General features: G+C 41.9%; 1 protein-coding gene across 2 annotated transcripts in view; it reads right to left on the bottom strand.

Annotated features, from left to right (window-relative positions):
* Positions 1-9,677: 9,677 nt before the first annotated feature.
* The window catches only part of LOC129768509 (adenylate cyclase type 9), an 82,620-nt gene continuing 66,339 nt past the window's right edge, over positions 9,678-25,958 (bottom strand). For both annotated transcript variants that reach the window (XM_055770217.1, XM_055770224.1), the window contains 4 exons: positions 22,089-22,369; positions 20,839-22,014; positions 17,825-17,925; positions 9,678-17,764 (listed from right to left, as the gene is read on the bottom strand). In XM_055770217.1, the coding sequence (XP_055626192.1) occupies positions 14,763-17,764; positions 17,825-17,925; positions 20,839-22,014; positions 22,089-22,369 (4,560 nt within the window). In that variant the 3' untranslated portion in view covers positions 9,678-14,762. The remainder of the gene's footprint in view (positions 17,765-17,824; positions 17,926-20,838; positions 22,015-22,088; positions 22,370-25,958) is intronic.

Here is a 25,958-nt window from a genome sequence, read left to right as displayed (position 1 = left end):
AACAACAACAACAACAACAACAACAACACACATCAAACAAAAAACAACAATAACAACAACAGCAACGCACATTCAACAAAAAACAATACTAACACAACAAACACTCCAAAGACTTCTACACCAAACAAAAACAACACCAATACAAACAATACAAACTATCTTCAAAACTTTCTTGGAACATCCACGATGATACTTGCGGAAGCGATCATTTTCCAATCTTCACTTCCTTCGGCCAAACTTCTCCAGAGTTTTCAACAAGGCCAAGATGGAAATTTGAATACGCTGACTGGGCTGGCTATCAGTTTGACATTGAAAACCGCCTCTCCGCTAAACGAGATTGGACAGCCGAGGAATTCTCCAAAGTTGTCCTAGAAGTTGCAATGGTGCACATCCCCAGAACCAGTGGCATCCCTGGCAGCAAATGTGTCCCATGGTGGTCACCTGAGCTGAAGGCAGCGATCAAAGGTCGACGTAAGGCCCTACGCAAATTAAGAAAGGCCCATCCGGACAGCCCACTGAGACCCACTCTGCTTGCAGAGTTCCAAAGGGCTCGCAAAGAAGCTAAGACTGCTATCAACACAGCCAAGCACAACAGTTGGGTTAAATTCGTCAGCGAAATTAATCCCAACGCGTCAACAAAGGAGTTATGGAGTAAGATTGGCAGGCTTCATGGAAAGAAAAGAAGCAAAGAATATAATCTTCTAATTAACGGTCAATACACCAATGACCGGAAAATCATCGCCGAGGCGTTTGGAGATTTCTTTGCTTCCGCCTCCTCCAATCAAAACTACGACCAAACCTTTCTAACCCACAAAACGGAATGCGAAAGAATTCCCATCGATTTTCATACCGATGTGGAATTTGACTTCAACAAAAACCTCTCCCTCAAAGAGCTCGATTGGGTACTGAACAAAGTCAAACAAGGATCCACAGGACCTGATGACATCAGCTACCCTATGCTTAAGAATCTACCCCATCTCGGGAAAAAAGCACTTCTGAAGCTCCTCAACAAAGTCTGGGACAGTGGAACCCTCCCCAGTTGCTGGAAAGAGGGTTTAATGATCTGTATCCCGAAACCAGACATGAACAACCATCTCCTTGACAATTTCCGCCCCATCACTCTTCTAAGTTGTGTTGGGAAAGTCTTGGAAAAAATGATCAATCGACGCTTAACGACTTTTCTAGAGTCAAATAAGCTGATTGATCCCAGACAATTCGCCTTCCGTGCGGGAAAAGGTACAGAAGATTGCCTTGTAGCAATCGAAAAAATCCTAGACGACGCAACTGAAAAATTACACCACATTGATATTGTTTCCCTGGATTTATCCAAGGCCTTCGATCGGGCATGGAGGTACCCAGTGCTGAAAAGCCTTTTCGACTGGGGGATTCGTGGGAGATTAGGTCTCTTCATTAAAAGTTTTCTAGAAAACCGGTCTTTCAAAACCGTTATTAACAACCACCAATCTTCTCTAAAAATCCCAGAAAACGGCTTCCCACAAGGCTCAGCACTTTCACCAACCCTCTTCAACATTGCCATGCAATCTCTATTCGAGATTATCCCGGACCATATAAAGGTCATAGTCTATGCAGATGACATCACTCTTATCTCTACGAGCTGCTTCGGCTTAATCCAGAGAAAGAGGCTTAAAAAAACTTTAGACTCCATCCAAAACTGGGCTCTAAAAACAGGTTTCAAACTTTCCCCGGAGAAATCCAAACACATACATATCGGAAAAGCTCTCAGAAGGAGAACCTATCTTCAGCTCAACAAAATCCCGATCCCTACAATGAGGACATTGAAAATACTAGGGGTTACTTTCGACAAGAAACTCAACTTCCTATCACATTCCCAAAAGGCTATTTTGAAAAATTTGAGAAAGAAATTGAACATCATCAAGGCTATCGCAGGCAACCTAGCCTCTGGCCATAGAAAGACGCTGCTAAATGTTGTAAATGTTTGGTTGGTCCCACAAATCCTTTACGGAATAGGCACCTTCAGCCGTGGAGGGGACAAGGTGTTAAACACCATTCAACCAATTTACAATAAAGCAATTAGGCTCGCAATTGGCGCTTTTCCCACCAGTCCTACTCTTGCTGTAATGGCAGAAAGTGGGCAACTTCCCTTCACCCACCTGGTAACAAAAGCCATCACCAATAAAGCCATCCGTCACTTGTCACTCCCCGAAAACGACCACAATGTCCCATTAATACATAGGGCTAAAACATGGTTCAAAAATCTCACGAACAAAGATCTTCCCGATATATGTGAACGTTCATCTGCGACGGGAAGAAATTGGAACGTCAAACCGCCGAACATTAACCTTGAACTTCTCAAGGCAGTTCGGGCGGGAGACCCTTCTCCAAAAGTCAAAGCCTGCTTCAATAACCTCGTTGCATCCAATTTTCAAATCAACCACCAGGTATACACAGATGGTTCAGTCAGTGCCGATGGAGTTGGATGTGGAATCTTTGAGAGTAGATACACTGGTAGCTTTTCTCTTCCACCGCAATGCTCCATCTTCAGTGCGGAAGCTTTCGCCCTTTTAATAGCTACCCAAGAATGCACCCATGAGTTTCTTCCTACCACAATATTCTAAGACTCAGCTAGCTGTCTCCACGATCTTCTGAGTGGAAACAGCAAACACCCATGGATTAAGCAAACAGAAGAGGCTGCTTCAAATAAAAACATCTCCTTCTGCTGGGTTCCTGGTCACTCAGGAATCCGCGGAAACACAGCCGCCGACATACTGGCCGGCAAGGGCAGCAAAATAGAACCCCCAGACATGCCCTGTCCTCCATCTGACATTGTCCGCTGGGTAAAACAGCAAGTCCGTGAAAGTTGGGACATAGGTTGGATAAACAGCCGTCCCACTCATCTTCATAAAATCAAAAATTCCACTCTCCCTTGGGAGGACCGTCTCAATAGTAGGGAAAGGCAAGTCCTTACCCGTCTTCGAATTGGGCACACTAACTTCACCCACTCACACTTGTTCTGCAGAGCCGAAAAACCCCAATGTGCTTGCAACGAAGCTCCGGTTTCCGTTAGCCACCTTTTACTTGAATGTCAACATACCAAAGATGCTCGAGTCCGACACAACATAGGTCAGAGTCTCCGAGATATCCTCAGTAGAGACGAGACCCAAGAAACCAATTTAATTGCGTTTCTGAAAGAAACCGACTTCTTTGGTAAAATCTAAATCGAAATACTAAATACCTTGGAAATTGCTTATTAAAGTTCGCCACTTCACAGTCATGTATGCGTGTTTATGTGTGTATACACATGTATGTACGGGTCGGAAGGAAGGTTTTCATACATGTATATACACGCATTCAATAATAATAAATAACAAATAATATAATATATACTTTCATACCCACATCTATCTTCTATCCATTACATTATACTTTAATCAACTTCCTATTCCTACAGCCACACTCACCAAGGAGGATAAATTCATTAAATAAACCTCTCCATTTTTCAGCTCTACTATATACCATTAAATTCAAAACCACTATATTTTATCATCTATTCAAACTGTATTTCATTTCATTTCACCCCACCCCACACCCACTCCTCCCCTCTTTCCTTCCCATACCACTCCCACCCCCTTCCACTCCACTAATCCCACCCAAATCCTTTCCACTCTTTTCCTTCCTATCCTCCTGAGAAGGGCCTTTTTGTTTTTTGGCTTTGGAACACGCCTTTCGCTAGGTCACTTGTGCTTCGTTACTGTTTTGGTCTTCGGATCAGTAAATTTTTACTTTTCTTTACAGCATATATTAAATATCTTATGAAGCATAGGATCCCTTCCTACCTTCTTCTTTAACCGAGAGTCGAGTGGACAGATCTGATGAGTGATTTTTTTTTGGTTTCCCTTTCGCCAGTCCCCTCTGGGCTGGTTTTATTGTGGCTCTTCACTGGGCTAGAGGCGAATGAACTGCAAAGTTTAAAGCCTCTTAAAAACAAAGAAAGAAAGAAAAGAAAAAATACATTCATTACGATTTGTTCGCTCGTTGGATTCACACGCAGGCTAAAAAGGGTCCTTTTCAGGATCACAAAATTATCTTCAATCTAAAGAGTTTATTGTTTTGTTATCACTCGATATCCCCATCTTGTTCGGCTAAACCTTCCTGTTTAGCGATTTGTTGCCACTCGCCACAGCTTTCACAGTTGGAAAATTTCTTCCCATCCAGCTTTGTAACATGTTGTAAAGTAAATTACATTCAATGGCACGTCGCATTACCACCATTCAGTATTGGATTGGAGGTAATTTTAACCTGTAATTGAACATTTGCGATGACAGCGGTACAGTGTCGACTTTCAATGTGGGGTCATAATTTGGACCCCGAACTCTATGTTTATAAAAATGTCCAACTAAATATGTCACATTACAGGTCCGTCCAATTAGCTAAATGTCGAGATAAGTGTAAATTACTGTACTTTCAATCTAGAAGCAAATTTAAGAATTGATGAAAATCAATAAGCTCAGAACAACTGCCAAATTCACATACTCATCACATCCTGGCAAACAAATTATGAAAAAATCAATTTGTGTTTTATTATTATTTTGGATATTATTTTAGAATGCATTGAACTGTATTTCGTAAACTCTTTTTTAAAGGTTTAATGGCCCTGATAAGCGCCATGTTTTATGGAATGGTTCCAATTTAGAAAACTTTGTACTCGTGGTTTTGAAAAAAACCATTTCGAACGCCCTCGATGCCGCCTTGTTCTGGATTTGCCACCAAAGCAGTTTGTATAAAGAACAAACTTTTTTCTTCTGCTACCTGATGCCGTTTTGCGATTGCGTTTGCCACTCGCCACTCGCTGCAACTGCCTGTTGTCTTGATGTCCACCGAACCGAATGTGTTCTGTTCCGAATGCGGGTTTTCTTATCGTCGCGAGCAGCTTTGCCAGCTAACTCGATCACTTCGGCGGCCGAAACTATATAACGTCGGCTAGGTGGACTGGTGCACTGGTACTAACGCGCTCGGCCTAGCTACCCTTGCGGGGAACTCCAGATCAACACGGTTCGAGCGGAATTTTGCCTTTCCCTTCACTTTTCCTCCTTTACCATGTCCAGACATGGCTGCTTGGGTTGGTTTGTTGATTTGTTGTGATGCGAACCGATGTGGTGTACGGTTTGAATGAGAATGATCGTTACGGCAGCGGAGCGGGGATTTTTAAGCTGACTGGCTGGCTCGAGAATTACGCATGTGTGAGACTGCGTCCAATGTTTCGTTCATTTTTTTCTTTTTACTTTCCAATCGTGCTTCATTGTATTTCGCTGCTGCTCTGGTTGCCCGTTTTGGTCGGTACGATTTGAGAAGTACAAAATGGACCAATCAAAAATGGGCACATAGTGCATTTTGACAATGCTTGATATTTCACAATTATTCAATTATTTATCTCAAGAAAAATGAAATGTTATTCGTTATGATAGATGCGTGGATATATTTCCTATCAATTGATGCAAAAACCTTTGCGATCTATTGAGAAATGCTCGAGTTATAAGCGTTCCAAATCTTGCATTTTTTCCTACTTGTTCAGTGCCTAGATTTCCATTTCACCCCCTATATCTTCCGGTTAGACGTAGTCCTACGTCAAAAAAAGGAATTTCTTTCAACAATAAATCTTCCACGCACATGTCATCCTGTTTGTTTGTTTTTTTTTTTGTTCTTCTATAGACAGTTTTCATAGAGTCTTTGCTTATTTTCAAAAATTTCATGAGTAGACAGACGTTCTGACAGATTTCAACGAGTTGTGTGGTTGTGTGTGATGACGCTCTCTTTTTTCTGTCTGATCCAATTCAGTCGAGCTTTATTCATGAAGTCCACATAGTTTTGTGTAAAATTTTCGCTATTCCTGTCCACACTTAGTCATCGTTTTCCGTAGAGTCTTTTTGTGTTCATAATGCTTAGTTCTTACCTCCCCTTTTTGTTTTTTTTTTTTGATTCGGAGAGCGGGGTTTTGGTCAATTCCATTGCTATTCTTGAGTTATTATCATGTCGCTATTCGATTAACAATATCGATGCTTGTGTTTGTTTGTTTGTTTGTTTGTTCTCTCTACTACCACACACATAAAACAGAGTACAAGTACAGAGTAAAAGGGGTTTTTTTCCGTTCCGTTCGTTCCGTTCATTCCGTACCACACGACCTAACAGTTAATTATTGTTTACTGATTATTTTTTTTATTATGTGTGTGTGCTTGTTGGCGTGAATGTCTTTTTTTCTATAACGTGAAGCAAAAACTAAGTGTGAAACCGTGATGCAGTCGGGGGTTTGGGGGTTTGTGTTCGTGTATGTTCGTGTGCCGTAAATATTGTTCTCTTGTCCTCTCCTTCCTCAAAGGCCTTGTTTGCTAATGCAGCTTTGCTCTACCTTATATTAAATAGTTTTGAGTGTTTAGCGATGTGTATGGCGTGACATATTTTACACTCTAATTTTAATATCTTCTATCTTTTTTTCTTAACACACTCATTTAAAGCATTACAATATACGGTTTCTTTGTTTCTTCTTTGTTGTTTAATTTTGTGATTCTCTTTCCACACATGTGTATATCAATATATGTAGTTTCGTAAGATGTATATAATCTCAATATCATCGTCATTCTCTTCAGATTGTGTCGTTCATTTTTTTTGTTCTCCTACACACTAAAATGGAATTCGTCGTTCAAAAACGAGGGGTGGACAAAACTACTACACACAAAAACGTGCTGATGTGCTGTGTGTCTCGCGCTGAGAGATGAGAGATTGCTAGGTGCCTAGATATCAACGTAAAAGCGCGACGGTGAACCTATCCTATGCGATGCGTTGTTTCGATGAGTGATGTGTTTGATATGCTCATATCTTCTTCATCTTACGAGAGGAGTGGTCGCATAGAGATACACGCAATTACACACACTCTATAGTGATGAGGGCAAGTAGTGGTTGGCAAGAGTGTGGGTTGGTATGAGTGTATCTTCTTGATGCTGGAATATCTCATTGGCACAATTAATGATTGGTTGAAACAATAAAATCGACATTTTTCTTTCCTCCCTTTATATAGCTATGCTAGGGTCCTACCGGATTTGTGGGGGAAAATGTTCTACCTTTAAAAAAGCGTGGGTAAAAGTTACCTCGTCTTAAGAGTTGTTACTTTTTGAAAGTAGTCTTCGCTATTTGTAATTCCTATATAAAAAGATAGAATGAATAGATCGAAAGTGTAGGTGTTTCATGGTTCTGTTCAAGAGAAGGCACATAAAGTATATTCTTGTTGTTTTGAAACAATCGTTAGTTAGCTTTTTCGCCTAACCTTACACAGTTATAGTTTTTTGTTTGTTTTTGCTTTACGTCTCTTATTGACCCGCGAATAAATAACGACTGTCTAGGAATCATCATTAGCATTTAGTTGTACAAATAGAACGGAAAATAGTATCGCGTCTTAATGTAATTTGTCTGTTTTCTGTTATGTCGCTATTATTTTCCTAATGGCAAGAAGGAAATCTATAAATAAAGGGGTTCGCTTATTTCTCTTTTGAGGAATATGGATTTTCTTCTAGTTACCTATATTTCCGTTTGCGTTTATGCCTGAGTTTCTGTTGTTGTTGTTGTTGTTGTTGTTGTTGTTATTATGATTGTAACGACATTCAATTCACTTTCAAGAAGGGTTCAGCTAATCGATTTATCGAGTTAGGGTGTTGAGGCAAGAGCAACTATCGGACTTATTGACGATAATCAGTATAGTCTATTAGTGCTGTAAAAACTGCAGAGGAAACTGTGTTCGCATTGAAAACAAGTATAGCAGGTTGTGTCCAAGACACGACCACATTGTTGACGTAGAACTACGCTGTTATTTTATTCATGTCGTTTGTTAATAACTTCAGACATTATGTTTAGTACAATGGTTTGGTAGCACTCAAATGGTTTTTTCATGTAGAATCAGTTGACGATAATTGATAGATGTTTCATTCTTGCTCTCGCAGAACAATGCACAATCTGATCGCATGTCGCACTTTGTTTCATGCCAATGCATTGAAAATTTACCTCGAACGCTATTCCTGTGGCCTTTTTCGCAATTGACATAGACTCGGCTACAGGCGATTATATACTTGTTGCACCAGCACCATTTTTCCACATCTCATAGCTACATCAATCTTTCTTTGGCACCAAATGGAAACAACAATAGCAATACTTGCAAATATCTTATATAATGCTACATGTTATCGTCATCGTTAGTACAACGAAAACCAACCAGCACCAAACAAGCGTTCAACATAACATGCATACAGAGCCATACATTGATGGCTTGAAGCGACTAAGAATATAAACACTTTTCATCATTATGCGCTAACTAACTAACCTCGAAAAAAGTAGCATTACTTTCTCATGCTCGAAATAAGCGCAGCTTTTATTCTTAGTGGAAAAAATTTTGCTACTGGCAAGCGAAACCCAATACCATATAAAATTCTAGAACGACATTTACGTTCTTAGTGATAAACAAAATAAATTATGTCTATTGATTTCAATAGCTTGATATTCCTCGAATAATTATGTGGCGCACAATCTAACGCCTTCTTCGCCATAGGGTCAGTTTGATGCATTGATGCAATGTCAAAGGCACCAATGAAGCCCTTATGATTACGGAAACACAAGCGATATTAACTGCTTCGAATAAAGAAAAGTCTGCATATTTACCTCAGCAGAGATCCATTATTCATACCCTAGCGCAAATATTCCTCTTCCGTTACCTCGCTCTTTGCTTATATTAATTATCGCGGTTGCATAACTTGCACCACCAAACAATCGTCCATCATAGCATCAAAATATTAGGTGATTGTTGCATCGCAACAATGCGCCAATGCGCACGGGAGCAGATACAAATGGGTTTTCAGCGGAGCGAAGATGTGGTATTTGTACATACGGGCTATGAAACACGCACGTACGCACACAAAGCCATATATCGATGGCTTGAAACAACTAAATATACACACACACTTATCTCCGCTTTGCGCTCTTCTCAACAGAAGCCCTTTCTATTTATAATGTCCGGTCTCGATTAACTTTGCTGTCATCCTTGGTGGATATAGTCATGCGAAACCAAATCACACACAAAATTCCCGAATAACTATTTTCTTGGTGAGCCGATGATAGCCTAGTTTGATGATTCTCCACACAATTGGGTAGTTCAGAACCCCAATGGAGTGGCGTCAGTTTGATGTAATGATTGCATTGCCAGAGACATCAGCAAGTTAGTAATTTGATCGCGTCCACAGCTCAATCCGAAACGAAGACATGTGATGACGCAAAACAAGGAAGAACAAGCGATGTTGATTGCTTCGTATCTAGAACGATACTGAAAGTTTGCCTCAGCGAGATTCAATATTTATGCTCTAGACAAGTATCCCCCTTCGTTCTTCCTCTTATTTTCTTTGTTCATGGAGACTTTAGATCATTCCCCTTCGTTGCTCGCCGAAAAGTTACTCGTTATTGACGGCACGGGTAGGGAAACGAATACATGAGCAGATCAAATGAATGGGAAAATGGAAATGCTCCTAGTTTTCATCAATTCTAACCGTTTACACACCAGGAGTTTGTAATATATATATATATATATATATATATATATATATATATATATATATATATATATATATATATATATATATATATATATATATATATATATATATATATATATAATAACAAACAAAAAAGAATTTACGATTCGTTTGATATGTAAATCGCCAAAATTTTACGTCAATAATTGGGTATAAATTCAACAGAAAATATTGAAAATATTAATTTTTTTTTATCTTCGCTTATTTTTCGTCGGCCTATTTCCGCCACTTCAGTGCCAATCACCGACATCAGGGAAATTGCACCGAATTGCTGGTTTACGGTACCCATATTTATTTGTTTGTATTATTTTTGTTTCAATCGTTTACTATCAAAACTGTTTTTGAGCTAGAGAAACAAGTTTTCGGGTCGGTAAATAACAAACATCACTCATACACCCAAACTAGCATTAGCAGAAGGCATGTCACCTTTAGCAGAAATGATGCCATTTAGTGTGCTGAAGAGTCAAATGCACAAATAATGAGCTGTTTTAAAAGCTTAAAAATGGTTTGTATGCATGCGTGCAGACATCTCTTTCTATTTTCTTTTCTCATTTCATTTGTGCCAAAAAAAAGTCCAGCCGACGTCAATGGGGATCGAACCAAAGCCGGCTGGAATGCAAATCTATTTTACACGACCACGCTATCCACATGGCTGATGATGCTTCAGCAGTTTTTCAGGAAATACGTACTAATATTGCACCTGATTATAAAATGAAGTTGGGAAGTGTTTTCTAAGAGTAATAAAGGAGCGCATGAAGGAGAACAATATCTATCTTGGTCATGGCCGTGTATGTGGCAATGTAAGCGGAAAGCTTATTTGTCTTTTGTTTCGCTCGCTCGTATTAATCTTATATTGCTGTACCATGTTGTAACCATATATTGTTACAATTAGAACCTCAAATAAAAAAGGAAAATTTGATTCTCAATATTTGGTTTACGGGAGTGGTGTTTGAAGGTGAAAAACAATGTTCGACGAAAGCAAAAGTTGGGGATCCCAAATCAAGGGAAAAACTCTATTAAATTTTGAATCCCCGCCATGATGGGTGGTTGGGTGGAAATAACCACTAGGTGGCTACGATGAGCAGGACTGGATGACAGATTGGAATGGTTGGAACGGAAGAATTCGGGAAAAAGGAAAGGAGGAGGTTCGAGAAAGGAATTGGAGAGGAATTGAGGCCTCTTGGGTTTCGACCGCGGAAGCGTGCAGACCGATCGAACCGATCTAAGTTTTTTTTCAAGTCTATCTATTATCTCGGTGTGTAATACCACGTTGTGAATCCGACATATTAAGCGGTGAAACCGGTTAAAATAACCCTGGTCGCTGATCATCAAGGTGTTCAGCTAAACGCCAAGGACCAGCGAAAAGAGTGTGCCTGTCTCGCCCTCATCAGCCCCGTGCTGGTACGGCTCACCGTAAAGGAGCTACGCAGGCCAGTTGTCACGAGGTTTTTCGTCACGCTCACCTCGTTAACCACCAAGGACGACAAGGAGGTTGCCACTTCACATCACGTCAGCTGCCGATCACCGTTATCCCACATGGACCACCTCGTCGACGCCATTCCCGACCACGCCGTAGCCGAACACCACCCGCCACCAATCGAGTAGAAGACCGATATCAACCAGTAACCGGAGAAGGATCCGTGAGTCAATAAATATTGTTCATTAATCTGAAAATTACTTCTTTTCGCTAACCCAAATCCGAAAGCTTTCCCACACAACTCACACGACGACCCTGAGACCCGAGGTCCCAAAAGAGGCCTTTCGCGCCCACCCCTGTACGGTCATAGATAAGGCCGAGGGGCTTTGATTGCATTCCCTTCCGGAACCAGTAGATTATATCCTCGGGGGCTGAGAGCAGCCGCACCAGAGTAAATCGTAACAATGTATATTATACAAATGCTTATCAGTATTTGTGAGTCATGACATTTTCTGTTATGTTATGTCTCATTTAAAGTCATAAATCGGGATGACAAAACATATGAGCTAAAAATCAATTTTTGGTGTGCACATTTATTTTCGAATTAAGTGAGTGTCATGCCGGCTAAGAGATATCAACGATCAAATCCTTGCATCCCAAACGTAACGTTTATGTTTTCAAAATTTGAAACATACACCCAAGTACAGATACAAAAATAATGTGGTGCAAAAATGCAGAAGCACTCTCTTCCAGACGGCATGAAAATCGACGAGGCGCCTCCGCCGAACAAAATTTCACCACTGTGCACGAAGAAAACCACTGTGTGTGACATCAGCTTTGAGAAAGGCCGTTGTCTGCTGCTAGCGAGTTTACTCAGAGTTTAGTCTAGCATTTTTTTTGACGTAAAACTACGTCTTTCATTAAGGGTGTCAAATCAGAAAACAGGTCACGTTTTTATGAAATAAAGTTAACGTTAATAACTATTTTTGTCGTGAACGGATTTTGGCGATTTACATACTAAACGAATAGGAATTTTTTTTAATATGCCATACATTAGAATCCCCTTGTTAGTAAATGGTTAAAATTCATGAAAACTTTAAGCGTTTCTATTTTCCCATACATTTGTTCTGTCCATTTGAGTGCTTTCCCGAACAGAGCTATCAATAACGAGCAACTTATCGACGACCAACGGAGGGGAAATCGTAGGATTTTAAGTCTCCGTGAACAAAGGAAAAGAAGAAGAATGAAGGGGAATACTTGCCTAGAGTATAAACAGTGGATCTCGCTGAGGCAAACTTTCATTCGGCATCGGACTGTTGAGTAATCCAGTTCACTTTGCTTTCGCTGTGCTAATCCAACTTGGAAATCGTCGTTTGATTTTTCTGTTCGTTTTTCGCGTTATTCGTATCGTGTGTTCTTCTTTCCGCGTCATAAATTGGACGCTTCGCGTAGTGTGCGATGAGCAAAAAGAAGAGGAAGGCAGGCTCGAGCCCTGTAAAAAACGAACGCATTGCCAGGGGCAATAAAATTTCGAGGTAAGCGTCATCTAATGATGCACGCGGTGTTGGTGCAGTGAAAAGCGCTCGCACTGAACCGAGCCTTCGCGAATGTGACACCGCACCGAACAACAGCGAAGTAGGCGATTTCGGCGCGTCGATCGAAAAGGTTAACGCCAGGGCAGCAACCAAAATCAAGCTCCCCCCGCTGGTGGTGAAGGCGGTCGCTCTTGACAAACTCATCAGCGAATTCGCATCGATGGGTGTTACGGCAGAGTACAAGCTGTGTGGCATAATTCGGTCTTTTTCCAAGCAGTTAACATTGTTTATTTTCCGTCTTCATAAGGGCTTCGTTTGTGCCTTTGAGAATGCATCAATGTATTAAACTGACGTTATGGCGAAGCAGACGTTAATGTTGTGCACCAAAAAATTATTTGGGAATACTAAGCATCTTGAATATCTTACTGGAATGTTATAAGTTATTTGGGTTCGCGTGCCAGTCGCAGAACTGCCTTCAACTAGGATTGCATTTGCGCTAATATTGATCATAATGAAGCATTGCTACTGTTTTCGAGTTTGTTATTAACAAAAAGAGTTTATTTCTCTTGTTTAGTCATCAAGAAAGTAAATGTTCTGGAATTTTGTATGTGATTAGGTTTTGCTTGCCAGTAGCAAAACTTCCTCCACTAAGGGAGACAGCTGCGCTTATCTCGAGCATGAGAAAGTAATGCAACTCTTTTCGAGGTCAGTAATATTAACAGAAGCGTTTCTTTTGAGAATAGCGCAAAATGATGAGAAATGTTTATATTGCTAGTAGTTTCAAGTCTGTATGCATGCAATGGTGAACGCTTGTTTGGCGCTTGGTTTACGCTTAGTTTGTACGAACGATATCTGGAGGTGCGATTCCTTTGAGGCAACACTAAATAACATGTAGCATGATATCAAGTATCAAAGCAAGTGTTGTCATTGTTGTTGTTTACATGCGGTGCCAAAGATATATTGAAGTAGTTATGAGATATGGAATAATGGCGCTGGTGCAACATCTATATAATCAACTGTAGCCGAGTCTATGTCAATTTCGAAAAAGGCCACCGGAACAGCCTTCGAGGTAAATTTTCAATGCATTGACATGAGATAAATTGCGACATACGATCAGCTAGTGTATTGTTTTGCGAGGGCAAGAATGAATCATCAATCAATTATCGTCAACTGATTCTACAATGAAAAAATCATTTCAGAGATTATTCTACTAAGCAGTTGTTTCTAAAATTTCACAGCATTATAGAATAATATTCGAAGGTATAAACAAGCGACTTATATAAAATAACAGCGTAGTTCTACGTCAACAATGCGGTCGTATCTTGGACACAACCTCCTATAATTTTTATTCATAAATTGGGGCTTTTTCTAGACTGTAATTGAAAATGTTCTTTTTTTGCGAAATTCTAAATCCTCTATAATCCAAAACATGATCATCATTCTCACTCACAGTTTAAAACTCTCGGTCATGCGAAAGGCCCTTGGGGAAACCTCGCTGCCGTCTGATCACTAACTGGATAACTGATGAATCGTGAATGTTGTGATTAGAAATAGCGAAAAACTTGTTTATAATTGATAAATTTGAAATGGACGGAGCTTAAATTGCAATATTTTCTCTATCCGCATTGTCCGTAAGACGATTAGACGTAAGACGAGATTTGCTATATCTATTTCAAAAAAACGTTTCCTGCTTTCCGATTTGGCACCATTACTGAAAGACGTAATAATTTCTTATGTTTTCGTGATTGTTACACATACGAAACAGTTTGAAAGCCAGGAGGAGCGCAGTCGACCCGCGGGCCGCTTGTTGAGTCTGGCTGCTCTGAGAGGAGTTTTAACTCCAATTGCTTTTAGGAAACTTGAGAGATGAGTTTTAGCGCAATAATCATTTCCAACCATGCATTCTATAAATAATTCCATAAATATAGGTGATATTATAGACCCCACAAATGTAGGTTTGCATTGACTGGTTCACTGTATCGTCATTTGTTAAACTTTGGTCGAACGGTGTGAGCCGTTCGAAACACGTCAAAAAAACCTGTCAATGAAATCGATCAAATGAACCTAAACACAATGTTTACATCACAACAGTTCAAACTCCAAAATATACCTTTTCACCCGGAAACAACAACAACAACAACTCGAAACCTAAACCTCGAGTAAACCCGGAACTGCGGAGGAGTATGCAACGGGATTTCTACTACCGTCCGCCTACCGACCAACGCCGGCCCGTTCGTCGTACATTGGATCTATATCTAACTCTGGTGGTCCCAGCAGATCTGGCTTCTTGCTCACCAGCAGGTACACCTCCATGTGGTCCTTCCCCTTCACATAGACCTTCCCGCGGGGCTCGAAATCGTACCGTTCCGACATGGCGGGCACACACGCACTGCCCAGCTGTATCCGTCCCGGGACGCCCGTCGAGTCCATCCGCGAGGCCACATTGACCGCATCACCCCAAATGTCGTAGTACAGCTTGCTCGTGCCGATCACCCCAGCCGTCACGTCCCCAAAGTTGAACCCCACCCTCATGATCAGATCAAACTCGAGCAGATCCCGGTTGAAGGAGTCGACCACCTGTTGCATCGCGATCGCGAAATCCAGCAGCGTGAACAGATGCTCGTTGTCCTCCCCCCGGCAGCTTGGATCCAAACCGGAGGCCGCCATAAAAGTGCTACCGATTGTCTTGATTTTCTCCACACAGCGAAACTCCGGCCGCGCCAGCAATTCGTCGAAGTCTCCGATCAGCTCGTTAAGTACCCGTAGATATTCCTTCCCGCCCAGGTACGACTCATCGTACATCTCGTTGAAGTTGACGATGCTTGCGAATATGATCCCGATGTTTCGATGATTCTCTGAGTACTTGGCCGTGTTCTTCAGCTGCTCAGCCACATGCTTTGGAATGATATTGTGCAGCAGCATGTCCGCCTGGTTCTTCATGTTCTGTACCCGTATTTTGTCCTGGTTGGCCACCGCACTCCCGTAGAAGCTCAACCGATAGCTAATCTCAAACTCCCGATTCAGGAACCACACCAGCACCAGCAGCAGGAAAAGATCCACGTAGATCTCGACCCGATAATCGTTGAACCAATCGAACTGGGCCCGGTGCAGATCAACCGCCACGATCGTTCCATTCGTTGTCTCACGCGCCCCGAACTCTTCACCTCTCAGTTCCACCATATGCCCGACGGCGATCCCAATGAAGGCCGCCGATGTCACCAGGGCCAAGCAATTACGCATCCAACAGTTGAGTTGGGTGAAGTTACAGAAATGGATCACACAAATGAACATCAGAAACCCGTAGTGGAACTCAAACACCTGGAACTTGCTCAGATCCATCATGGCAAAGTTGGTCAAGATGGACACGACCGGCAGGGACATCAGTACCGCTCCGCAGATGTGCCAAGGGTACCAATTCAGCCGGAGGAACGAACCGTGTCGCAGCTGCTGCGAGGTGACCGATCGCGATCGATGGGAGAATTTTTGGGTCCTTCGGCAAACATGTTTGGTGCACACGAACAGAGTGAACAACTGCACCGTGCTGAACACCATAAAAATGCAGACCCACACTTTGTAGGATTCCAGATAGACCGAGGGTGAGAGCAGAAAGAGCGACGTCGAGGTCGCCAGATAGATTAGGAATGAGATAAAGATATCGATGTAGGTGTTGTACTTGGGAGTGGCCAATGTTGGCGGACCACCTTCGAGTTCCGATTCGCTCCCGAAGCGGTGGGCCTTCGAACGGAATTCCTGCTCCATCTGGCGAGATTTGAAGAAGAGTGAGATCGGCAGCAGAGGAGGTTTTACGAGGTAACTCCGTTGGCTACGAGCGTTATCCCGAACGCAGCGGATCAGCTGCAGATCGGATTGTTTGCGTAGTTGTTGGAGACAGGCGGCTAGCGGATCTGGATGGTGCTCCTTGATCACACAATGCAGATCACCCACGTCACCGTTCGATTTGAGCGCAATGACCGGTTCGTTGTTGACGGCAGCCGCCGCAGCCGCTGCCGCAACCACCGATAGACTAGATTGGGAACTGGTAAAATAACCGGACACACGATGGACCGAAAGGGCGGCACTTTGGTTCATCAGCATGATTTGGTGCTGTATACTCGAGCGCCTGCTATTCGAACGGATACCGGAATCCTTCCGTGACGTCGCCGATGGACACAGACTGGCTCCGTCGCACAGTAATCTCGCACTGGGACAGATCGAACTGTTCCTACTGTTCAGGTCTATACTGTTGGTCGCTATCGTTGAACTTCGGGGTCTCCCACTGGGAGCTTCCGTCACGAGACAAGCCTTCTCGCACTGGGACCGATAACTGCCGGTTCTCGCGAACGGTGAAATATCACTCCGGCTTTGGGAAATGTACGACCGCACGTCGATTATGTCGTCGAACACGGAATTTTGACTAAGATTCGAGTTGTTGTCAGTTCCACCGCCGGCACTGACCGATTTCGAGCCCTCCCGATCGCGCAGTAGTCGTCCACCCCCCTGGACCGAGCAACCCGACACGTCCAACGTGTGGCAGCTCGGTCTCGGGGTGACGATCACGATTGGTAACTGCTGGTAGCCGCCGCCGCTACTCTGCTCTACAACACATGGCACTTCTTCACATTTTCTACTATTATCACAGTCTTTGCTCTCCACCAACTCTGCGGTGGCAACGCCCCCACCATTCACCGTTGCCAGATCCATCCTCTTCAACAGCTTACTTACTTTCCAACTCTTAAACTTAGACCCCTTCTCGTTGGCTATCGCCACTGAGGCGTCCTCATCGCCCTCGTCCGAATCGATCCCATTCGGAATAGACTTGGTGCTAACCACGATTCTAGGCCGCTCCACGTCCACAGTGCCCCCCCTCTGGTTGTGACCCTTGGTACCTTGACCTTTGAGGAATTTACCCATCTTCGAAAGCGAAGCCAGCCGAGGCCGTGGACTCGAAACGGGCGAAGGATTCAACGATGATGAGACGGGACCAGCGGGGGATGCTGGCGGAACCGCCGGATGCTCTGTGGAGAGGTTAGTCGCACTTTGTGAAAGACAATTCATCCCGAGGGTGGGGTGATCGCGTGAGTCGCGATCTCCATTCATTGGTGTCGAAGCCAGCAGGTGACCATCCTCCCCCGGTAGATCGCAAACCGAGAAGCCTTCGGTCAGCGAACCGGTCTGATCCAGCTTTTTGCCCAGCACGAAATACGTACGATGACCTGTGAATAGTGATAGAAAATAAAACAACAGGCAGGTGTCTATAGCTTTACGCGCTTTACCGTCTACCACTCCACCCTCCTCGATGATGTACGAATCACCAAGAAAGCTGCACGTTTCTTCCGATACGTGAACCTGATCCGGTCGACCGCGGGACTCCATTCTGTTTGTAGAAAAAAGTGTTGTTATTATTGTTTTAATTATGTAATTCCAAAGTTCCATGTCAAATTAACCTAAAAACTGCCGATTTTGACCCGAACATCTCCGGTTGTTTTTAAAAACCTTGCACCTAAGGTGGCAATTATCCAAAATTGCAATTTTTTTTTATATATTAACAATTTTAGTTACGATAAAAGGACTTATCCACAATAATTGACCATTGGAAATCATTTACTTATTCGAAGAAGTTATTGGAAAGTCAACTAACTGTTAAATGTCAAGCGTTATCTACACATCCTAACTGCCTCGTTTTGATTGGCCCGATTTACGGTTTCCCCAACACAGACTTCAAAATCAATGTACCTGTGGGAATACGCTTTCCAAATATACATGCATGTAGGGGGTATTTTTGTTACCAAATAAACCATTACTCGGAACGATTGAAAAAAAATTGGAAAGAAAATTGGCCTTTCACAAGGCTACAGGCGAATAAACTGAAAAGTTTAAAGCCTCTATAATTCATCACATTCGTTCGTTTTGCAAAAAAAAAATGCAAGTTGGGGGTACTTTTGTTCACAACAAAATGTGTCCCCCTAAGATGGATTTCAAAACAAAGATGCTTGGTGAATCCGCTTTCCAAATATATGCGAGCTGCGATTACTTTTGTATTCGCTTGTCTTTGCTTCCCCAAAACGGACTTCTAAACTGAGAAGCCAGAGGGAAATGTAAAGTACAATGATCGTTTTACGTTTGATCATATCAAACGTAAAAGGACGGTCAGCAAATTTACTTATAACGAAGAACACAATCTATAACAATGCATGAATTGATCTTTCATGGCAGCAGTTCAAACTTTATACTTACAAAGCAAATATGTTGAATCCAATTGAATTTGAAAATTGTTTCATTCAATCGATGATTAAATCAATACTATACAAATGCTTACTAAGACAACGGTAGTCCCACGACAACCGTGCGGTTATGTCATAGATATTGTTTATTCGATAGTTCGAGAGCGGAGGCTCTGGTTGGATGGTGCACCGTTTCACTGCGAGAAACGAGCCTTGGACGCTATAACTTGCAAATTTCTCAGCGGAAACACTCTTGAGAATCAGCTTGAGCACAAAGAATAACACTATGCGACAGGTTTACAGCATAAAAACATCCGATGTTCTTTATTTCACGTTGCGACCGGATTCTGAATCGATTACTTACATATTATGGAGGAAAAACACGTTTGAACACGTTTGGTTTGTATCTTGCATCTGCGTTTGTAAGTCTCTTGCATCTGCTGCGGTTTTGCTTCTCTCTTAGCTCTATTTGTCGCACACTCTTTGACGGATGAAAAAATACTGCCCTGCTTCTCGCTGCTGGTCCGCTATGCTCGCTGACAGGAAATCACAAAGGGTGGAGGGGATGAATTTGCGACGCAATATTCCTCTCTTCTCTTCAGGGACTGAACAGATAAACCACCCATTTTTTCCCAATTTTTCATTTCGCATTTTTTTCAAATATTTCTGGGTTGTTCTTTTATGTCTGTTCTCTGAGTTTTTTATTTCCTTTTTCTGATTTTTGAAAATTATGTTCTGATATTTCAAAAGAAACCCCTGTTCCGTATTTGTATGTTATTACCTAAGTTTCATTTTTTCCTGAATTATCCCTTTCTATTTTTTTAAATTTCCTTGATTACTTATTTGAAATTTCTGTTTTTCTTTTTTGTTTTATTTTTCAGATCTAAATTCCTTTTTTTTTCTTAATTTTATATAATTTTTTCAGAAACATCATCGTCTTCGTTTTGATATTTTTCAATTTCCATATTTTCTGATTTTATTAAATTTCCCCTTTTTTCACATTGTCTCGTGTTTGTTGAATTTGTATGAATTTTTTTATATTCTTCTGATTTTCCTTTGACATTTTCATTTTTACAGAATTTTTAAAATTTGTTGTTTAATTCTCAGTTTTCTGAGTGTTTCTATTTTCGGATTTTATTTCCTGGAAAGTCAATTAACTTTCTAGGAAAAATGACACTCAGAACACGCTGTTCGAAAAACATAGTAACTGAATGCTTGTGCTGTTTCAGGCCTGACCTAGGAATTGTCGGAAAGTCACGCAGGTGCTAAGGATGACCGACTTTTGGATGCCGGCCATGGCCTTCTCCATGTTCAACACCTTTAGCGCTTCCAGAAGTGTTTTCGAGACAATTCCAGTTCCAGAGAGAATCACTGGAACAATTCTTGGGACCTCACTTAGCCCCAATAGTTCCTTGAGCTCTACGGCTCACATTAATTAGTCGATTACTAATCGAACAGTTACTGCGCAGTCAATAAGTCATGTACAGAGACGAGATTTATCAATCTAATAAATTCGCTTTGTTGTCTTTGTTTTCTATTGTCAGTAAGCGAAGCGATTAGTCAATATTCTATTAATCGAAAAATGACGAATATTAACTAATCGATTAATCGAATACCGACTACAAAAACCGATTATTAATCGAGCTATTACTACGCAATCAATAATCAAAGCGAAACAATAGCAGTTTTTTCGATCAATCTATTTGAAATTCAGAGGAAAACAAAATCTGTACGGTCCGCGCTGCAGTGTTTTTGTGGTCAATATGCGAATCATCAATTAATCGAAACGGGATCACTAAATGTGTAGGGTCGAATCGCGACGCGATGAAGCCAAAATGTAAACAATCGAACTCGTACTGACAACCAATACCTACTGCGATTCTATACAATTAAAGTTGATTTTTCTAAAAAAAAAAGTCAGTGAATTTGGATAGCCATTATAAAAAATCGGTTTCAATTGAATTTGTTCATATGACTTATGTTCATGTTCAAAATAAAAACAATCAGAGAGAACCGGACCAGCGGCCGATTAATTTGACGTGAAGCGCGGCTCAACCGTTACTCACTTGTTCGCTAGCGTCACATCGTTGCTCCAAACGTCGAACTTCACCCGCTTGGTCCCTACAATCCCGCACAGGACCGTACCCGTGTGTACTCCGACCCGCATTTTGACTCCTTCCTGTCGCTGGGCGTCAAACACCCGTATCGATTCGATCATCCCCAAACCCATCTCCACACAGCAGATGGCATGATCCGGCCGGGGTTCCGGACATCCGGACACACAATAGTAACAATCCCCCAGCGTAGAAATCTTCTCGCATCCATTCATCAGGCAAAGATCGTCGAATCGTTCGAACAGATCGTTCAAAATCTCCACCAGCTGCTCGGCCGTTTTCGTCGAGGACATCTTCGTGAAGCCGACGATATCCGCGAAGAGAATGCTCACGTTCTCCATACTGTTCATGTGGAACGGTCGAAACAAACTCTTCAGATCGGAAGGTGTCGGCCTCCGCGTGGGACACCGATCGAAGCTCATTCCCTTGACGACGCTGCCACTTTCCTTCAGCAGCAAATCCGCCACCTTCGGAGGCATCATCGAGTGTATCATTTTCTCCTTCAGCTGCTTCTCCATTTCCAGCTGCCTTCGGACCAGCAAATTCTGGCCCACTTTCATAAAGGTGCCCCGCATTCGAACGACGGTCATTATCAGAATATGCACCCCCAACAGGTGGACACACAACTGAAGCAACACTCGAATGATCATAATTTTACACACCGAACTATTACTCGTCCGATCGAACCCATCGAAACCTTCGTGAGCCGTGGGTTGTTGTTGTTGTTGGGCATAGTGATGGGCCTGATGGAAGAAGGAGAACACTTCGAAGCACATCGAATAGGCCATCGTTATGCTGCAGCACAGCCACAGCGGCAACGGAATTATGGTGTAGATCAGCATCACAATCTCGATACAGATCGAGAAGTGCCCCAGCGGACTGAGTGCCTGATCGGTGAAAAGCAACAGGAACAGTGAGAACATACACAGCAGAACCGCACACGAGGATGATATCATGTTCGTGTAGGCCCGATACGCGTCGGTGTGGGTGAGCCACATTCCCACAAGGCCAAACACGATAATGAGACCTATCGATACGGTCAGCAGGGTGTAGTGAGTTGGCCCTCCGTCGAAAAGAAAGTACAGAAACCATACCAGCGAGCAGAGCAGAATATAGAATAGTGCGAATCTGAAAGAAAAAAAAAACAAACGAAAGCGACGGAGTCGGATGATCCTTCACACTTGCTTGCTTCCTCAACCCACCTGAATTTCAGCCTTATCTGTGGAAAGACGCTCGCCTGGTACTGTCCCTCCAGCACGGGTGAATCGAACCGTGGATCGAACCACGAACGCGGTGCGGCCCGCTCAAATGCCACCGGCAGCATCACGCTGCAACAGGAATGCCTTCGCTCCGTTTGGGTCAGATAACTCTGTATGTAGGGGGCCAGCGAAATCTGGATGTCCTCTATCGATCCCTTCTGGCTCTCAGTCAGAACCGGGGGCATCGTCGTGAACGATGTTGACCGCTGGTGGTTGGATGTAGTCTGTGGAAGGAAAGAAGGGAACGAATTAGTGCGCGTGTACTCAGAACTGTGAATGATTACAATAGCCGGTGACAAATCCATTAGGGGACGACGGGGTAAGACGGTCACACTCTAGATCAGCGGTACACAATCTTTTTTAAACGGTTTTATTTAGCTTGCCCTGTAATTTGTATGTTTGTAACATGTTTGTCTGTAGCGCTCTACCACATTAATAGAAAATTGAACCCCTTTCTGTTGACCGATTGATCTGAAATTTGGAACACATTTCATATCTCTGCAGTCATTGTAAAACTGCGTATTTCATGATTTAAAAAACAATCCAAGATGGCGGCCGCTACAAAACTTACGAATTACATATTTCCTCAAAACCCAATCAATATGGGTTTTCCCAAACCCCATCAATATGGGTATCAAATGGGCTTGACTAGTGACACGGATATTCATGAGGAATACAAATCCAAAATGGCGGATTATACATTTTCTCAAAATCCCATAAATATGGGTATCAAATGAAAGGGATTGACTAGTAATACACAGTTATTTATGAAAAATGTAAGTCCAAAATGGCCGCCACCACAAAATGGCGGATTAGGCGTCGTGCACAAATTACGTAACGCGATAAGGGAGGGAGGGGAGGGGGGACGAGGTGGCGTTACTTTCTATGTATCAGAGATAGGAAATTGCGTTACGTAGGGGGGGGGAGGTGGTCCAAAATCCGGATTTTTAGCGTTACGTAATTTGTGTACGACGCCTTACATGATTTATCAAAACCCCATCAATATAGGTATCAAATGAAAGGGATTGACTAGTAGAACACAGAAATTCATGAGGAACGCAAATCCAAAATGGTCGCCACCACATTGTTAAAATTTGAATGAAGATAATTACCTCATGTTATTTGAATACTTAGATGGCATAGTCCTTACCCTAACTCTATTTTTTTCTATATTTTTAAACTACATTTCCGCTAAAACTTTATCCATAATATAAAAACATTATCATACACAATTTTCGTACACGATTTTTACCCACTCGCAGAAAATGTGTTACTGTGCTACATACACAACATATGTGAAAAGGGTATAACTGATTTCCATCAATATTTTTCGTTTTGAGAGCGTGTTCATTCCACCAGAGCATCCGTTTCTATTTTTACAGAAATAAACACGAAGCTCAATTTCATCTATGTGAAATTGCCATGCATTATCACATTATCACAACTCGATTGGACTTGAGTCGAACGGATTACAGAATGAAAAATGCGGTTCGTTCGAGTTATTCTAACTCGATCGTATTTCAGAATACGGGTGAGTAGTTGATCAGTAGAGGGATCTGGAATTTCCGAGACAATTACACCATCGATTTCCATAACAATGCATTGCGTTTTAGCCTGGCAATAGCAATAGGCTGTGTCGGCGTTGCTTTTGAAAGCTTCTCGCAGGTGAATTTATTCGTCCTCATGCTGCTTCTGTCGATTTTGTCGTAGGAATCGCAGAATTGTTGGCAAAGCACTCGACATCGTAGAATGACGTTGCCCTAGCTGCGTTGAATCATCGTTCGATAATAAAAATCCGTTGAGTTCTCTTGTTTGTTTCGTCTCTTGTAACTACATATTCATAAATATTAAAACACGTGTTTCCCAGCTGATGATTTATCTGGATTGTTGACAATATAGCGTGATTAACATTTTGCTATCCGAGCATGTGTGATCGGAAGGATTCCAATAATTCATTGTGCTTATTCGATAAGGTTTTCAGTACCTCGTCGATGCCTCCAGCTTTAGACGAATTGAGGTTGCTTCCGAATGTGTGGGTGAAAGCTCGATGAAGCGTACGTAGCGCCATTTGTCATTTAACAACGTGAATAAATTCGCCCTGTTGGAAAATTGAGCTGCGGTCATTTTTTTTTATTTGGATGTTGTGTTTACAAAAATACTGAAATCGCGAAAAATAAAAAAAATGGGATGGGGTTAAAAGGATGAAAATTTCTTATGTTTTTTTTCTAAAACCAAATTTAAAAAAATACACAAAAAAATTTATTCAATTTTTTTTACAAAAATGGGTTTTTTTGCTTAGTGTCTCCCTAATCGGTATTAAATGTACGGTAATCGGTATCCCAGCGGTATGTTAAATAGTTAACGACCTAGTCTCTTGCCTAACAAACGTTTTGTGCATAATATTATTAAAATCGGCCAAGCCGTTTCGGAGGATTTCGGCCACGAACGTCGTGACACGAGATTTTTATGTATCTATATCTATAAAAATGGATTTCTATCTGTCTGTCTGTCTGATTCTTATGGATGCGGAAATTGCTGAACCGATCGTCTTGAAAATTGGTATGTAGGGGTTTTTGGCGCCGGGGAAGGTTCTTCTGATAGTTCGAGACCCCTCCCACCTCTCTAAGGGGGGACTGCAATACAAATTAAATCCCAATTTATACATTACTCGAGAATTAGTCAAGCAAATGAAACGAAATTTGGCATGTGGAGGTTTTAGGGCGCAATAAATGTTTCTATGGTGGTTAGACACTCCACCTCCGTCTCTAAGGGTGAGCTGCCATACAAATAAAACGAAAATTTCTTCATTACTCGAGAATTAATCAAGCAAATGAAACCAAATTTGGCATGTGGAGGTTTAAGGGTGCAATAAATGTTTTTATGGTGGTTAGATACTCGACCCCCATCTCTAAGAGGACTGCCATACAAATGAAGCATACATTTCTGCATAATTCAAGAACTAATCAAGCAAACGGAACCAAATTTGGCATGTGGAGGTTTTAGGGGGCAAGAAACATTTCTAAGATGGTTAAAAACTCCTCCCACCTTTCTAAGAGGGGGCTGCCATAGAAATGGAACACAAATTTTTGCATAACTCGAGAACTAGTCAAGCAAATGGAAACAAATTTGGCATATGGAGGTTTTAGGGAGCAATAAAGGTTTTTATGGTGGTTTGACACTTCTTTCCTCTCTTTAAAGAGGGGGCTTAACAATAATACTTAACAAGTCGAGAACTAATCAAACAAATGGAATCAAACTTGGCATATAGAGGTTTTAGGGATCGATAAACGTTTCTATGGTACTTCGACACTCCTCCCCCTCTCTAAAGGGGGGGCCTCCCATACAAATGAAACACAAATTTCCGCATAACTCGAGAACTAATCAAGCAAATTGAGCCAAATCTGGGATGTGAGGGTTTTTGGGTACGAGGAATATTTCCATGATGTTATGACACCCCTCCATTCTCTGGAATGGAGAGGGGGTCCCATAAAAATAACACACATATTGAAAATTTAAGTTAGGACTGGTTTGGATTTAACAGACAAGCGGTTGATAGATTCTTCGATATACTAGATTGAACAGCATTGCCCCGCTACCAAAATATGTGGCCCCAAAATGTTCGGCAAGAAAACTTAAAACAGAGAAAAGTGAAAATATCACTACTGTCGAATTCTCACAAAACCATAAGAAAGTGAAGGATACTCAAATTCTTCCAAATGAAGCGTTAAATAGCTTTGCGAAACTTATGGGGATTGGTTTTCATATTTAAATTACAAATGGTTTCACATTCTTTGTTACAAACTCACTCCAGAC

This window comes from Toxorhynchites rutilus, chromosome 1 (genome assembly GCF_029784135.1).
Source record: "Toxorhynchites rutilus septentrionalis strain SRP chromosome 1, ASM2978413v1, whole genome shotgun sequence".
NCBI lineage: Eukaryota > Metazoa > Arthropoda > Insecta > Diptera > Culicidae > Toxorhynchites > Toxorhynchites rutilus.
This window is presented reverse-complemented; position numbering and strand designations above follow the sequence as displayed.